We start from the raw sequence: 16,788 nt of genomic DNA, 5'->3' as shown, positions 1-16,788 counted from the left end.
CCCTGCGGCACTTCCCCGGAACCCGGGGTCAGGTGACCCCGGGCTCCACTGCCCCTTTAAAAAGGGTGGAGGTGGCAGTTTCAAAGGGGAAGCCGCTGCACAGCTGATCAGCTGTGCGGTGGCTTCCCCTTTGAAACTGCCACACTGCACCTTTCAAAGGAGCAGCTGTGGATCCCGGGGTCCTTTGAAATGGAGTCCCCGGGCTCTAGGTTTGAACGGTGCACAGGTGGTATTTTAAAGGCACAGCCGATGCACAGCTGATCCGTGGATCAGCTGTGCAGCCGCTGCCCCTTTGAAAAGCTGCCTTGGGGTTTCAAAGTGGCAGCGCTGCCACTTTGAAGTACCCCTCCCCCCCCCTTTGCTTCCTCTATCTTATAGAAGCAGCAAAGGGGGGGGGGAATATTGACTAGTCATAATACCATCTGATAAGCAAATGCTTATCGGATAGTCGACTAATGGACTAGTCTTGTACTTCCTTAGTTCAGAGCAGCCCTCAGGGGAGTGGTGGAGGGAGGGCAACTAATATTTCTGGCCGTGGTGCAGGGAAGGTGCAGTGAGTAACTTCAAGGTCACACAGCCAGTCAGGACAAGAAGCCAGGTCTCCTGTGGGAGATCACTGCCTTGTGGGAGAGACAGCCCCATGGGACCCTTCACAGCTATTCTTGGGAAAACACTCACCTGAGTCGGCTCTGCAGATTTTTATATTTTTCCTCCAGATGCTTATTCTTAACCGTCAGGGAGATGTCGGGTACGTACCAGGCTGCAATCAGCTTGATGCACAGAGCCACATGCTGGAACGAGCAAGCAGAGCCCACCATGCAGTCAGAGCCCCAGCCTCGGGGGAGGTAGCTATGATCAGTAGCCCAGCAGCAATTAGCAAGGAGTAATAGCTGTGCTCAGATGCTTCACTGCTACATTAGCATATACCAACCACACAGGCCAATCCTGCTCCCAATCCAACTCCCATTGAAATCAATCAAGACTCCGATTGAGCACCCATTGACGTCAGTGGCAGCCAGAACACACACACTCAGTGCTGCTTCCAGGCATGGTTTCTGGGGTAATGCCTCCTCTTAAGGCCCCAAATACAGGCCACCTTTGGGGCCCCCAAACATCAACCCCCTCTCATTCCAGTCCTGGGAACGCTGGGCCAGAAGGGGTGGCAGAACAAGCCACAGTCCCTGGTTCCTCTTACCTTTGTGTTTGACCCTAGCTGCATATCATACTCCCTTGAAAATGCTGGCTTTGCAAAGATACCATGGCCAGCACAGCTTGCCTCTCTCAGGCTGCCCTAGTTCGCCCCAGGCAAAGGCAGGGGCAGCTTTTCTGCCAGTCACTTTTGGATGGCATTGCCTGAAGGGCATACGGCAGGTGGGTAAGGGGGCTAACAGCAGGTGTAGGAGGAAGGAGAGCGATGGCCGGTGTGGGGGAGCACAGGAGAACACAGAGGCAGGTAACAGAGTAGGAAGTTGATGCAAATGGCCAGTCCTGGAATAAAGGAGCTAAATGGCCTTGCTGAAGAGGTCAGGCTGGAGAGGTGAGAAGTAAACTCCCTCAGGCATGGGGGCTGACTCCCCCCTAGCCTAGGGGAGGGATACTTGATTCCCTCCATTTCCACCCAGACTCCACCCCGCCCCCACTCTGCTTCCTCCCCACAAGTGTACCAGTCCCCTCTCTTCTCCCACCCTCCTGCAGCATCCCAGAAACGCCACCTGCGGCCCACAGAAGGTGCTGGGAGGGCAGGGGAAGAGCAGGTCAGTGAGGCTGCTGGTGGGCGAGAGGGAATGGGGGAAAATGAGTGCTTGGTTACCAGTGAGTGCTGAGCACCCACTATTTTTCCCCATGGGTGCTCCAGCTCCGAGCGCCCACAGAGCAAGAGTCTATGCCCTCAGCTCCTACCCAGGCCACTGCAGAAGCAGCACCCTCAGAGCGCCCAGGCATGCCCACTCCCCCCTGGGAAGGCACAGGGCTCTCTTTCTCTGCCCCCTCTGTCTCCCTCTCCACGCCACACAAGGCTCCCTGGGCAGCCGGGGCATTGACTGCAGGGCTGCCCTCCACAGCACTCACCTCAAACAAAATAAGGAAGGCGAGCCGGGCTGCGAAGACGTGCCAGAACTGAACCGAGTAGCTGTAGTCATCAGAGTTCCTGTAATCCTGGTACCTACAGGCCAACACCGGTCAGCACTGTGTGCACTGCCCATCAAATCCCATCCCCCATTGGTCACAGCCCATCTCCCTGGGCCCCCTCTCACCGTGAGTTACAGGAGTTAGTGGGAAAGGCGCCTATGAGTTCATATACTCTAGTCCTGCTCCTGCCTGGCCCTAGGGCAACTTTTTTTCAGGTTTAGATGACTCTAGTAATAGGGCTTCCTTCTCTTGACCCACTTCTCGTCCACTCATAGTTCCAGCGCTCCAGCTGGCAGAAAGCAATACTGATCCATTGATTCTGGGGGCCAAACTAGTTTACACCTGCTACGCATCTTATTGTCTGTTCTCCCACTAAGTGGGGTGGCAGAAGGGAGGCCTCTCAGGCTACCTTAAAACATGCAAATATCATCTACAAAAATATCTTGTTGCTGAAGGATATTATTGGGAGAATGTGGGACTGGATAAGGGACAAAAGTACGGAGCCCTCACTACCTGCATTTTGTGATCCCATTCATAAAATCCGGCAGCTTTTCAGGCAGCTTCATCTGCCACTCAAAGTCCTTGATATGGAACACTGAGAGGCTGTTGTTGATGTAACCTGTCAAACAGCTGCACAGGGAAAAAACAGGGTATAGGTTGAACCTCTCTGTTCCAGCATTCGCTGGTCCGACAACATCTGTGGTCCAGCATAGTTTTAGTTAGATGGGTGTCCACTTATAGATATGGCCAAGTTTCTCATGGTCCCATAAAGTTTGTTTACCAGTCCTGGCTCTCAGTGTTCTGGGCTGTTATTTAGCTCTAATTTACCCCTAAATGTCTTCTCAGATCCTAGTAAGCAGTGGAAGTGCTGGTAATGCTTCTAGACAATATTGACCTCCTGTGGGCCGGTAAATTCTCTGGCTTGGCACCAGTCAGGTCTTGAGGATGCCAGACTAGAGAGGTTCAACCTGTATTAGACAATGCCATACTAATGCCCTACTGAGGTCATCCAGACAAGGGCACCCAAGTGAGTCCCCATAACTCTCTGAGGGCTGAAGGCTCCTATGAACTTCTGAGACATGCTCAGGCCCCTGCATGAATAAGCCTACAGCTCAGGAAGCATCCCACTCCCAGAGGGCAATATAAAGGGCTGATCCTCGGTGATGCCCAGCACCCTGAATTCCCATTACACCGTGCAGGTTCCAGCACAGAGACAGGACCAGGCAGGGAATGAACAGTGAGGAGAGACTGTTGGTGAGAAGGGAGAGGGAGCAGATTCATGGGGCAGTGCTGTCTAAGAGGGATTTGAAGGAGAGGAAGAGAGGGGCTGAGAGACAGTCCCAGGCTGGGGCGCAGACTAATCCACTTTTACTGCTTGACCACACAGCCAAATATTGACTTTACATGTGAAGGATTTGGTCAGACAGCCGGAACTGGGCAGCAGAGTGAAAGAGTCCCCCGAGTGCATTCTTGCAGTGCTAATAGCCAGAGGTAGCAGCTATTCTACACAAAATGTAAGAGCTTTCCTAAGGATTTCTGTATGGGTTACTCTAGTGTCCATTTCAAAAGTAGGCGTTAATTACTTTGAATAGCCAGAATGCAGAACAGCTAGTGAGCGGGTAGCTTTTTGGTAGTCATCTGAGCACAATTAGCCAGTGTTTGCATGATTTGTGATCCCACTCCTATCACCCATTCCCAGCCTCTAACAAACAGAGGCTAGGGACACCATTCCTACCCGTCCTGGCTAATAGCCATTGATGGACCTAACCTCCATGAATCTATCTAGTTCTTTTTTGAACCCTGTTAAAGTCCAGACCTTCACAACATCCTCTGGCAAGGAGTTCCATGGGTTGTGTACAAAGCAGATGCCAGCTTGTCCACAGATCTGCTCTGCTCTGCTCTGCAAATGGGAGTGGAAAATAACACTGGCTGTAGTTCTTGCTGTGCCCTCTAGAAGGCACTGCCTCACTTCCTGCCAAAACTGGCTGCTCTTTAGATCTTCTGCTGGCTTTATAGCCTTGCTAACTGTGCAGCATAGTGCATGGAGGGATACTGGGAAGAAGGTGATGCAGCCTCACTCACTACGGGGAGCTGCAGCTCCCCCAAATTCATCCCCCCATCCCGACAAGAGCCACAGCAAGCAAGAGGGAGCATAGGAGAGTGGCAGAGCACCAGCTATCCTGGCTGGGCTTTGCCGACCAGTTGCACAGGGAGAGATGGGTTTCTCCCCATTGCAGGGAGGCACACATAGAGACACAGAAAATGAGCAAGATGGCGGTGTCTCAGGCTAAGGGGACCATATTTCCCATATTCAAGCAAGTTCAACAGCAGTCACTGAGAGCTATTCAGTACAAATGTTCACATTAACATCAAGTTGACTGCTCCCGCCCTGCCAAAAAAACGGGCTCTGAGCAGCAGCAGGCTACGCCAGCACTGATGTGGGGAAGATAGAAAATATGGGATCATTTGCCTGTTTTTAAGAAAAAGTCGTGCCAACTGCAGAAGGGCTTCAAAATGGGACCGTCCCTTTAAAAAGGGGGGGGACACCGAGTCCAGCTCGCTCGGGCAGAGCAGCGGGCGTTGCAGGGTGACACTTACTCGATATCAGTGCGGTTCTGCAGCACACAAGGGCTGTAGGCGTATTTGTAGACCTGCATGGGGATGAAGTCTGAGGTGATGGCGATCACCAGGCCATTGCCAATGACGGCCAAAATGCCAATCGCCTCCAGAACCTGCAGCCAGATGCCTGCGAGAAAACAGAACTCAGAGGCCTGCCCAGTGAGGCACTCCCACCCCGGCTGGGACACTGCTCCGGGAGCTTTGCCTTTGCCATGAATGGGAGGAGGACTGGGCTTGACCAAGCTGATCTCGGGAGTTGCGTTCTGGGTGGGGAGGGGCACAGCACGGTGGCCCAGTACAGCAGCCTTGTATCAGCCAGAACACTACAGAGATGAGCTTCCCCTGGCACTGGGCACATTGGCTGCATAGCAACTTGAGGAAGCAAAGAGTATCTAGATCAGCGGATTTCAAACTACGGGTCATGCAATGTCAGGCTCTGGGTCTCGTTGCTGCAGAGGGATCAGGGGACCAGTGAGAGCGCTAAGGCAGCTCCCTGCCTGTCCTGGCCCCACAGACTGTGCTGCGCCCCAGAAGCAGCCAGCAGCAGGCCCAGGGCTCTGTGCACTGACCAACAGGACTCTGTGCACTGACCCTGCTCAAGGTAAGCCCCTCCTGCCTCAGCCCTGACAGCCCTAAAGCCGGAGCCGCCTCCGACACCCCAAAGCTCTCGCCCTGAGCCCCACCCTGCAGCCCACATTCCAGTCACATGACGTTGGGTCCTGGGCATCAACACTTTTCTTCAACTGAGTCATAAAGAAAAAAAAAGTTTGAAACCCCCGGCTCTAGATTCTAAGCAGGCCTCTAGCAGTGTGCTTCCGTCCTGACTTACAGCCCCCCCTACAGTCCCAGTCTTGCCCCCTCTGTCTCTAACTGCCCTGGCAGAGCCACAACAGGAGCACCAGGAGTTAGGGCGAGAGACCATGACAATAGTTCATGGCGTTGTTAAGTCTTGGGGCAAGATGAGCCCAGCCTCTCCCCTGACCCCCACTGGTGAGCCCATGACCTTCAGGGGAAGCCCCTTCCCTTGGCACCAGCTCACCGATGTCATTGGCTCTCCGAGGCACCATGCGCCTCTGCAGCCACACCATCTTGTAGTTGTCCAGCGGGATCTCAATGCAGTTGTTGAAGAAGGCCAGGAGCGGGGCGAGGGGGAAGGCAGCCACAAAGATGGTGGTGAAGCTGTATTGGATCACTGAGAAGAGGACAAGGCACAGGTCCCATGAGTCCCAAGTCCTTACGGTGTGAACTACGCCTGAACGGCCAGGCAGCATGAGAGGGTGAGACACCTCCCCCTCCCCTTCCAAATGATCTGCTTGCTTCCTGGCTCTAGCAATGGAGGGGAGACGGGGGGAGGGTGGGAGATCAGGGAGGTCACACCTGTTCCCCAAAGTGTAGATTGGCAGGAGGGGGGAAGAGTAGCTGCCAATGGTCACAGCCAGTACCCAACTGCCAGAAGCAAGGGCAGGGCAGGAAAGCAATTGGCCACAAATCCTTCCAAGGCCTCTTCCTGGGGTGGGGGAGCTACATGCCAGGGGCAAGATATGTGCGAGTGACCCCTGGCAGGTGTTTGCTGAATCTGCCCAGTCTGTGCCCGTTGTGGGAATCACAGGTGGGGGAAAGGCTTTGCCTTCTGAACCCACCAGGAAGGGCCCCGCCCACACTCCACCCCCAGAACGCCTGCTGTAGGTGGAGTGTTGCTACCCCTGAGTGCCCGGCCTCCCCAGTGCTCCAGGGTCAGGGAGGCTGGGGCTGCATGGTGCTGGGGAGGAGGAGCCTGGGCAGAAGGGGCGGGGTTGGGGGCAGGGCTGGGGGCGTGGCTCCCCCAACCTTACCTAGACCTACTGCCCATGCCCATGGCTTCCTGGGCTCTGCAGTCTCAGTGTAGGGATGTGCTGCCAACTGGCTGAGCTGCAGGGCTGGTTCCTTCACACCTTCCCTTCAACAGGGCCTGTGGCCTCGCCAAACTCAACCGTGTTCCACAACCCAGAGGTGCAGACACAGGGCCGGCCTGTCCCCACTTGCAGGGACATGAATGGGCATTTGGTGTTACCGCGCTGTCCCGGGTTGGGCCGTTTCTCCCTCAGGAACCCCAGGTCCCTGCTGCCCACAAGTTACGCCCGTGACCCCCGTGCGCTACATACTCATTTCCAAGAACTCATCGAACAAGCTGAAGATGTTGACGTCGTTGAGTTGATAGTTCCTGAGCCACTCCTCCTTGCAGGGGTCCTGCTGTTCTTCCTCGCCGTTGCTCTTTGGGCTGGCACAGCACATTCGGAACTTGAGCATTACCCAGCTGCAGGAATAGTAACACAAGGGCAGAGGGTGAGGGACACGTGTTAAATAGGGATGTTAGTTATCGGGTAATAGAATACAGGTTGAACCGCTCTACTCCGGCACCCTCGGGACCTGACCAGTTCTGAACGAGAGAATTCTCTGGACCACAGGAGGTTAATGTTGTCTAGCAGCTTACTTCTACTGCTTCCTGGGCCAGCAGAGGACATCTGGGGGTAAATTAGAGCTAAATAACAGCACAGAACACTGAGAGCCAGGACTGGGGGCTGTAAACAAATTTTATGGGACCTCAGAAAACTTGGCCGTACCCCTGATAAGTGGACATCTGGCTAAAATCATGCTGGATGACAGATGTTTCCAGACAAGAGAGTTCTGGATTAGAGAGGTTCAACCAGTAGTCATGTAACTGCATGAAATATTAGCGGTTACAAGACTATTCTTAGCAGTGGGTGAAGGTAGGGTTGGGGAAGCCAAGCCCCCAACCCTGCCCCTTTTGCCCAGGCTCCTCCTCCCCAGCACCATGCGGCCCCAGCCTCCCTGTCCCTGAAGTACTGGGGAGGCCGGGCACTCAGGGGCAGCAACCTCTACCCCCAGTATGCCTACAGCAGGCATTCTGGGGGCAGAGTGTGGGTGGGGCCCTGCCTGGTGGGTTTGGAAGGCAAAGCCTATTGGAGGTGGGGCTGGCAGCCAGGGCAGGCGCCCCCTGGGGAGCGCCCTGTCACCCTGCGCTGCTGCCTCTGTATCAGAGGCAGCAGCATGGGGTGGCAGTCGGTAGCTGGTCTTTGAAAGGAGCTGGTTTGAGAGGTAGCTGCACTGGGTGGCAGCAGTCTCTGTCCGCGGGGAGTCTGAGCTCCCCATGGACAGAGGCTGTTGCCAAAGAGCAGCCTCTGGCTGCCGACAGAGACAGCAGCATCAGGCGGGAGGAGAGGGCAGGTGGCACTGGGGAGCTGGTGTTGGGGGGAACCAGCTTTTAAGCTGGCTCCCCCTCAGCACCGGCTCCTGACTGCTCCCCACTGTAGAAGGCAGCAAGGTGGAAGAGGTGGGTCTGCGGGAGCCAATACATGTGGGGAGCTGGCTTGAAAATCAGTTCCAGTGATTCAGAAAGACTTGCTGGGCTCCTGGGCAAAGGGGGAGCCCCTGGAAGGGGTGGGGCCTGAGGCAGAAGGCGCAGAGCTGAGTAGCTTCCCCCGCCAGCTCCTCAGGGGTGCCCAGAGTGCACCGTGTGGAACCCCAACAACGATTTAAAGGGCCCGGAGCTCTGGCCGCTGTTGCTGCTGCAGTAGGGGTGGCAGTAGCCAGGAGCCGTGGGTCCTTTTCAATTGCCAGGCCCCATGACAGCTGCCACCCCATAAGTCGGTGGCCCTGGTCAGTTCTGTTGTAAGGTCTAACATAGACATTCCCCTCCCCCTCTCAAACACAGCTCCGTTTGCTAGTGCTACTCAGGGAATTCTTACCAACAGCAGACAGTAGTTTCCATCTACAAGACGGCCCAATAGCGGTAGTGTCTCTATGGCCTATCAGTCTTCTAACACTGACAATCACACACTCGTGTGTAGTCCCACTAGAGTCAACAGGGCTACTTTGGAGTAACTGGTCCCCAAGATGAGCAAAGTCAGGGCCTAACCATACAAGAGGTGGCTAGCCTACACAACAGCAAGCTAGCAGGGCCTTCCCAGATGTCAAAGACAATTATTTCACTTTTCAAACTAGAGTGAATTTTTTGTTAAGCCTGTAGCCACATCCCCCCAAAAAAACCAAACCCACAGGTGCCAGTTAGAGCTAGGCCAAGCTGTTCAGGGGAATAACTTGTTCAGTGACTTCAGCCCTGTTTCTGTCTGACTTGTCCAGGAGCAATTTATTTATTGGATTTATTTGTTCTTTCCTCGAATCATTTTTAGGATGAAATCTAAGCTGAACTCTGTGTGCGGTCCTTACAGTCCATTGTTTTGTATTCGGATGGACTGTTCTGGTTTTGTTGTTCCTCACAGTGTTGTTTGGTATTGTTCCCGTCCCCTGACCAGATCTACCTTTTATCTTGAAGAGAATTTGCTGACAGAACTTATGTCAGTAACAGGCCGTACATTTGCCTTCCCCAGACGTTGCCTGGGGGAATGCCAGCTAGAGCTTGTAATAAGAGACGATTCATTTCACAAGCAGGAATACACAGCTCCGACCTGGGAGCACATCCTGCTGGCATGAGTGGCCTACGGCACGTGGACTTACGGGGAGAGATACTCCACGAAGTTACTCAGGGTCTGCTTCAGGCCCATTATGATGACCATCTGGATAAAGAGATCGGTGATGCAGCCGCTGGGATGGCACTGCAAAGAGAAGAGAGAGTGGTGCCGTGCAGAACAATGGGCTGGCGTCGGGACAAAGGGCTGAGTGCTAGAGGCATGGTCCAAGAAGAACCTGGAGTGATGGAAGGGCTATTCTGAGTGAAAGGAAGCAATGCTTTTAACCAAGGCAGTACCAGGAAGTGGGGTGGGAAAGGTGCAGAGAGAGGTTACAGGAAACAGCAGTGGGGCATTAGTACACAGTGGACATATCACTTACCTCTTCCAGCCTCCACTTGCCAGCTACACGCACATAGTTCCCAGGACGGCCATTAATCCTGACCAGGAGAGGGCAGAGTTAAGTAGGTCTGAAGCTGGTGCTCCCAGATGCTCCCTCTGTAAGCAGGGAACTGGGAGGACTCCTCAGGGGGCAGACACACCAAAAGGAGTGAAAAGTAGTATGCGGAGACTGAAAGAGAGGAGTGAGGGCCAAACACAAGCAGAACCAAGTGCCCCAACCCAGCAAGCAAGGGACAGGCAGAAACCAAGACAGATAAGCTGAAAAAGATGGCAAACTACACCCCCTCCCGAAAAAACATGGGTGAAATCCTGGCTCTGTTGGAATCAATGGCAAAATTCCCAGCGACTTCCTGGGGGCCAAGTTTTCATCCCAAAAGTCAGGCTGCAGGGGCTTTCTCTCACTCATGAGATTTCTTTATCCTTCCCAAGGGAGCAGACAAGCTCTTCTCCCAGCAACCAGTGGTTAGAAGCCTGGGGCAAGCTTGCCTGGGTTTAGGGGCTCCCCTAGGGTGACTGGCTTTGGCTGTGCGTGTCAGTATTAATGCAGACCTCTGGCTGGGGTGAATGCGCCCAGCTCCTTCTGTGCCGAATGACACCAGCTGGAGACTGGGCCGGGCGCAGCCGCGCTCACCTTCCCAGGAAGAAGGCGACGTAGATCAATGAGGAGAAGTAGGTGAAGAACTGGAAGGTGAAGAATTTCACAGTGAAGATCTTCTCGCGCTCGCAGAATGTCCGCGGCTCCTCTGGAAACGGAAACACAGGGAAGTGGGTTAGTCCTGGTAGTGGGAGCCCCGTTCCTTCCTGGACAGGCTCCTTCAGCCCATCATGCTTCCATTCCAAAGCACTCCGTCCTTTTACTGCCCTGAACACAGTTCCTTGGAATGTGTAGCCCGGGTTCGAGTAAACCTCGGCAATCCAGGATGTACACAGCAATCCATGCACTTGTGTGGCCTCTGTTCTATGACAACTGCATAGCTAGAGTTGATGTTCCTTACATCAATTTTCTGGGGCAGCCCCACAGCGGGAGGTCAACAGGAGAAATGCTCCAGTTGACTTCCCTTATTCCCTGTGACTGTGAGTAGTACCACGATCAAGGGGGGCACCATCAGCGTTCGATTTAGCAGGTCTTTACTAGACCTGCTAAATCGAAAACCAGAAGATTGATTGGCGGAGTGTCACTACTTCGTGGCAGTAAAGACAGGCCTGTTGGTGCCATCCAACATGCTGACTGGATTGCTGGCTATCTGCCAGACTTAACTCTCCTTACGGGAGCCTTGGTAGCAACAGAGATCAGAATTGGGACTGGAGCAGAGTCCCTCCTTTTAACCATCTGAAGCTAGTGCCCCAGTGGAAAACTTTTAACTCTGGAATTGCTTCCAGCCCACTGTGCTCATTAGAGCTCTGTGCAGGTTCATTCCGTTGGCCTGGGCCACACAGAAGACCCAGGCACAGAGCGAGCCCTTTTCGTGCTCTGCCGCCAATGTTCAGGAGGACTCCAGTTGGCTGCGCTGGAGGATGCTAGAGGCAGGGGGCAAACCATCTCAGCTTTGCCTTACCTAGGTCACAGAGTAAGAGCGCCACACGCCTGTTCACCTGCAATTGAGGAGAGACAGGGAGGGAGGGTGAAAGGAGAGAAGGGACTGGAAGGGTGTTTGATGGCAGGGAGCAAGGAGGGCCCCAGTCCTGTCGTGCTTTGTACCTTGGTCATGATGACAATGGTGACGTAATGCAGCACGGCCCCCGTCACCACCGCCAGGGTGTCGGCCCGCTCTCGGAGGAACTCGGAGTCACTCTTGGTGAAGATGACCGTGGCCATCACTCGGTAGATGACAAGCGCGTGGGCGATGCCAATGAGCACGGCGATCTGGGAGGACAGCAGGTTGGGGATTAGAGACAGGAGGAGCTGGGGGTGGGGAGCAGGCAGCAAAGGCAGAGGGGGAAACTGAGCCAACTGGGGTGCGTGTGGGGAACAACAGACCGCAATGTGGCCAGGTGAAGAGAGGTTCTGGATGCTCAACTGCTGCTGGTTGAGATCCAGGCCCATGCACGGCCTGCAGAGCAGAACACCTGTGCCCAGCACAGTTCCTAGCAGGGAGGTGGGTAAATACAGACACACTGGCCAGGAGCGTGCATGTGGGGTTGGGGGGGCAGGGGGAGGCAAGTAAAGTCTGATTCTCATTGTTAACGTCGCCATCAGGGCCACATTATGACTTTCGTGGGCCATAGGCACTTTTGCCTTCATGGGCCCCATCCTCCATTAAAAAAAAATGTTCAAAATTATTTTTGATATAACTTTAAATACTTCAACATTTCATTTTTTTTCTGTTTTAGGCAAAACGTAATAGATTTTCGTGGGCCCTAAAAGTTTCATTTTTTTCTGACGTGAGAAAAAAATAAAACATTTTCTTCGACCCTAAAAGTTCATTTTTTTTCTTCTGATTTTAAAAGAACTTAAAATGTTTTTGTGGGCCCCTAAAAGTATCCTGGGCCCTAGGCACTGTGCCTACTGTGCCTAATGGATAAGTTGGCCCTGGCCACCGTCTCTCATGAGCAGAGTAATCATCAGTTACTCATCCTGCCCCTGCTGACCCCCTGCCCCCATGTACAGTTTGCACATGGCTTTTCTAAACCATCTTCCCTGTCACACGGGGGGGGGGGGGGGGTTGTTGCTGGGACACTGTCTGCAGGGGCCTAGGGGAGAGTCAGGCAGTTGGCACGGGCCAGTGAGTTTTCAGGAAAGAAACTGGCCTTTTCCACGCAAACAGCTGCCTCCCTGCTGTGTCTGTGGGAGCGTAGTGCCCAAGTGTCAGCCCTGCAGCCTGACTCCCCCCTCCCCTGCCCAACACATCTGTCCAAAGAAAAGGCGGAGGATGTCCAGCAGCAATTCATGTTTCCAGCACAGGGACAGCCCTGCAGACGGGCTTTACTAGGGTGACAACATTTCTCTATGATGAATACAGGACACCTGGTAAAATGGCCCATATTCCTGCCCGTTCAATGGCAGTCAATCAGAACTGTGCAGTACAAATGTTCAAGTTAACATTAAGGTGACCGAGACCCCGTCCCCCCAGAAAAGAAATACTGCATAATTGGATTTTTGTAATTGCCTTTTTGTCTTTAAGGCTTTAGGATTTGCACAAGAAAGGGTGACACACAACACTCCCTCTACACACACACACTCATGGGGAAGCGTGACACACACTCCCATGCACTCTCTCACATGGGTGGGAGGGGCAAAGGTGGTGACCATCCAACCGGCCCAAACCTCCCTTCTAACGCTCTCTATTCTCCATTCCTGGCTGGGCCCCTGAGACAAACCTGCCTCTCCTGATAACTGGTGCCGCGTCTTCCTGAGGCCACAGGTGGATGGGCACAAGGGGTGCCCTCTCCCCCCAGATTTCTGCCGAGGTTCACACCAGAATGGGGCCAGCAGCAGCCTTTTGGCACTGTGTGGGAGGATGGGACGGGAGCTGCTTCCAGTCACGGGGAGGAGGGAGAAGGAAAGGGTGACCTGGCCCATGTTTTTGCAGATCTCAGCTCTTCTTCTCTCCTGCCCCTGCCTCTTCTCCTCCCCACAACTGAAAGATGTAGCTTGTTCTTTCCTGCCCAGGTGGTGTCAAAAGGCAGCTGACCCCTCCAGGCTACTGCTAGCCACCAACAAAACCCATCCGCCTTCTTTCCCTGCAGGCTACAGCGTGGGCAGGAAGGGGTTAAGCATGAAGGCTACACTGTGCACCAGGGCCCAAGGAACCGGACTGCAGGGGCTTCCGCAAACCCGACCAGAGAGGGGGCTCAGCAGGGGACAGGGTAGCCCCTTGCTCATCCCTGGGGGCAGGACTGGGATGGGGGTAGAAAGGGTGCTAAGGCCCTGCCATGGGGGCTGTTGTGGAACCTGCAGGTTTGGGGTGTGAACAGGCTGGAAAAAAAATCGCTCTCCCCTTCCCTCCCCCAACCCCACCACTCCAGAGCTTAGCCAAAGGGTGGTGAGGCTTCCCCGTGCCAGCCCTTTGCAGGGCTTTGGCCCAGGCAGGTCTCAGCACCTCCTGGCCAGCGCCTCGAGCCAGAGGGCCTTGAGCTTTCCCAGGGTGCCAGAGGCAGTGGGGGGAGGAAGGAGCCAGCTGGCCATACAGCTGCTGAGCCGAGCGCTCCGACAGGGGCTGGTTCTCCACATAGCGCTGGGAGTGGCACGAGCCCTGCCGGTGGGGATAGGGAGGAGCAGCGGAGCTAGGAAGCGAAGGGGCAAAGCAGGGAGAGGACCAAGAGAAAAGGGCCAATGGGTGGGCAGCAGAGGCCACATATAACTGGCTGCGGCCTGGCATTTGCACCAGCCACGGCAGCCAAAACAGGACAGGGGGCAGGGCCCTGCTGGCTGAGAGCTGGCATGCAGCGGGAGCCGTGCTGATGGACCAGCAGGGGGAGGGGCCAGCCCTGTGCACTGCATCTCCTCCCTCCCCCCACCCCGTCATCAGTCCCAGCATGCCCACCTCCATCATCAGCCACTGGACCTCCTCACTCACTGCTGGTGGGAGGAGGGGCTGGTGAGGAGGGAGCTGGCAGCATACACCAGAACTGATGTGGGGGAGATGGAAAATACAGGACAATTTGCCTGTTTTTAAGAAAAAGTCGGGACAGCTGCAGAAAGGCTTAAAAATGGGACTGTCCCTTTAAATATGGGCGATCTGGTTACCCTAGACTTTACTCCCCTGTAGTAGAGGCTAGGGGTGCTCGGTCCCCAGGCCCACTCAATATATGTCCACTCTGAAGCTGGGCCAGTTAATGCAGACTCATTGGGGGGAGGGGCGTGTTTAGGAACCAGACTGAGCTCACCGCACTGGCCACCAAGCAGCAACACAATGGCGATGGCTTGAAATCTCCACCGTTCTGGGCCAGAATCCACGTGGCCTCTGATGAAAGGCTCCACAGGCCACCCACAGACCCTAGGCTATGCAGTCCCCTGTCCGCTGTCATGCCCCTTTCTGTTGCATTCACTCCACCGACACCCCAACGCCGATAGAAACCCACACATGGTCAGAGGTGTCCGGGACAACCGAGAGCACACGTACCATGAGCAGGACTAAGAGAAGCACGGCAGTGCTGCCAGCATAAGAGTGCTGGTACTTCCTGAGCTTGTAGTTGGGGTCGTTGATCAGCTGCAAGGCCAGCTCTTCCTGGGAATGAGGGAGAAAGAGCATGCATCAGAGCTGTACACCAGGGAAAGTGAACCAAGGGGCAGTATATTGCTTTGCATGGGATGAACATATGAGATAGAAGCCTGGGATGAATATGGCATGCTCTGGCAGAGCAGAATAGGAACAGGACTTGTAGAGCGGAGTGGGGAACCTTTTTTGGGTCACGGGGCTGCTGACCCATAGAAACATTGGTCAGGGGCTGCACACAAGTAAGGAGCAAAACAAACAAACAAAAAAGTCCCTCCAAATCCCCACTAACGTGGGCCGGAGGTCACTTGCAGGTATAAACTAGCATGAGTGGTGCATTGTCTGTAACTCGAAGTCTTTAAACCATTATTTGAGGGCTTCAGTACAGGTTGAACCTCTCTAATCCAGCACTCTCTGATCTGGCAACATCTGTGGTCCGGCAGGATTTTAATTAGCCAGGTGTTATCACAGGTGTGACCAAGTTTCCTGTGGTTCCATAAAGTTTGTTGACAGCCACCAATACTGGCTCTCAGCATTCTGTGCTGTTATCTAGCTCTAATTTACCCCTAAATGTCTCAAAGAGCCCAATAAGCAGTGGAAGTGCTGGTCATGCTGATAGACCTCCTGTGGTCTGGCAAATTTTATGGTTCAGCCGAGGGTGCCGGACTAGAGAGGTTCAACCTGTAACTGAGCCAGAGGTTAGGGGTCTATGACAGGAGTGGGTGGGTAGGTGAGGTTCTGAGGCCTGCAACACACAGATCAGACTAGATGATCACGGTTTTGCCTTCTGGCCTTAAAGTCTATAAAGAGGGTGACAGTGCAAAGAAGAGACTTATTCTCACCTCATCATCATCCCACCGGTACAGTTCCCAGCCACTGACCACCTTCGCTCTTTTCCTCTTCCACAGCTCTAGAAACACGGTGGCTGTAGGTGAAACAGCATGGTCAGAGCAGCAGAGACCCTTCTGCCCCATGAAGACACCCACTTAGCAACGGAATCACAGGAGCACAAGTCTTTTCTGCAGGCCCGGGCGGGAAAGGGCTGCTTAGCATCCAGGTTCTCGTCCAAGAGGGAGGGCAGTCGCCTGGAACCCTCTGCAGAAAAGCCCTCCAAACAGAGGGTGTGTATTGCTGGGAGTCCTGGGGACAATCCAGGATGAGGAGCCCAGCTGGTCTGAATGCACTTCCAGGACTTGGTGGCCAGTCTGTAGTAGCCAGTGTTGAGAGATGCCTATCCCCAGCTTCACGGGCTGCCCCTCCCCTCTGTTCTGGGGCATATTTCTCATATCTTTGCTGTGTGAGCTGCTAGCAGAGCGTTGGGCCAGATCCTGTGCCAGGCTTTGCAGGAGAGAGGGAAGGCGTGGAGATCCAAGTGTGGCTTAATGCCAGAATTTGGGGCTGGAGGCCCACCCGGCCCCTGTATAGCTCGGGGTAGCCCCAGGGACAGCTGACTTCAGGCAGTCTCCACTTCTCCAACCCCGATTGCCCAGCTAGACCTTGAGGCTATCAGTTAGCGCAAGCCATGGCGATGCTTTTATAAGGCGTATGCTGGTCACCTCAGAGCTGAAAGGGAACCAGGTTAGATACCCAGATGCGTACAGAGAAAACCCATAGGGAGATGGGCCACCGAACTCAATTCACAATAGGCCACGGGGCAGACACCAGGGGGGGAAATGTCCAGAACTGGATTTGAACCAATGATCTAAAGTGACAAAGTACCCAAACCCATCCCCAAATTCATGAAACTTCACCAACCCTCCCCCCTTCCCAAGCTGCCCAACCCCACTCCTCCCCTTGGTAAATTACACCACTCTGCCAGGCAGAGAGGGAGTAGGTCGGTTCTGAATCAACAGCCTTGGATCCTGTTTGTCATCAGGCTGCAGCTGGCAGGCCCTTTCATAGGTCCTGGAACTAGGGATGCAGGGGGTGCTGCAGCATCCCCTGACGTGAAGTGGTTTCTATTGTCTTTACAGTTTGGTTCAATAGTTCTCAGCACTTCCTGTTATAAAAATTGTCCC

The 16,788-nt window shown here is 54.2% G+C and overlaps 1 protein-coding gene across 1 annotated transcript in view; it reads right to left on the bottom strand.

Moving 5' to 3' along the window:
* ANO9 (anoctamin 9) overlaps window positions 1-16,788 on the bottom strand; it is a 47,535-nt gene that overhangs the window by 4,290 nt on the left and 26,457 nt on the right. Inside the window, exons 11-23 of the mRNA XM_006131649.5 lie at window positions 15,613-15,695; window positions 14,678-14,782; window positions 11,314-11,478; window positions 11,171-11,207; window positions 10,246-10,357; window positions 9,595-9,652; window positions 9,262-9,359; window positions 6,888-7,039; window positions 5,786-5,938; window positions 4,726-4,873; window positions 2,641-2,757; window positions 2,068-2,161; window positions 679-791 (exon numbers count right to left, since the gene is read on the bottom strand). Coding sequence (XP_006131711.3) covers window positions 679-791; window positions 2,068-2,161; window positions 2,641-2,757; window positions 4,726-4,873; window positions 5,786-5,938; window positions 6,888-7,039; window positions 9,262-9,359; window positions 9,595-9,652; window positions 10,246-10,357; window positions 11,171-11,207; window positions 11,314-11,478; window positions 14,678-14,782; window positions 15,613-15,695 — 1,435 coding nt within the window. The remainder of the gene's footprint in view (window positions 1-678; window positions 792-2,067; window positions 2,162-2,640; window positions 2,758-4,725; window positions 4,874-5,785; window positions 5,939-6,887; window positions 7,040-9,261; window positions 9,360-9,594; window positions 9,653-10,245; window positions 10,358-11,170; window positions 11,208-11,313; window positions 11,479-14,677; window positions 14,783-15,612; window positions 15,696-16,788) is intronic.

This window comes from Pelodiscus sinensis, chromosome 5 (genome assembly GCF_052426305.1).
Source record: "Pelodiscus sinensis isolate ZL-2025 chromosome 5, ASM5242630v1, whole genome shotgun sequence".
Classification (NCBI taxonomy): domain Eukaryota; kingdom Metazoa; phylum Chordata; order Testudines; family Trionychidae; genus Pelodiscus; species Pelodiscus sinensis.
This window is presented reverse-complemented; position numbering and strand designations above follow the sequence as displayed.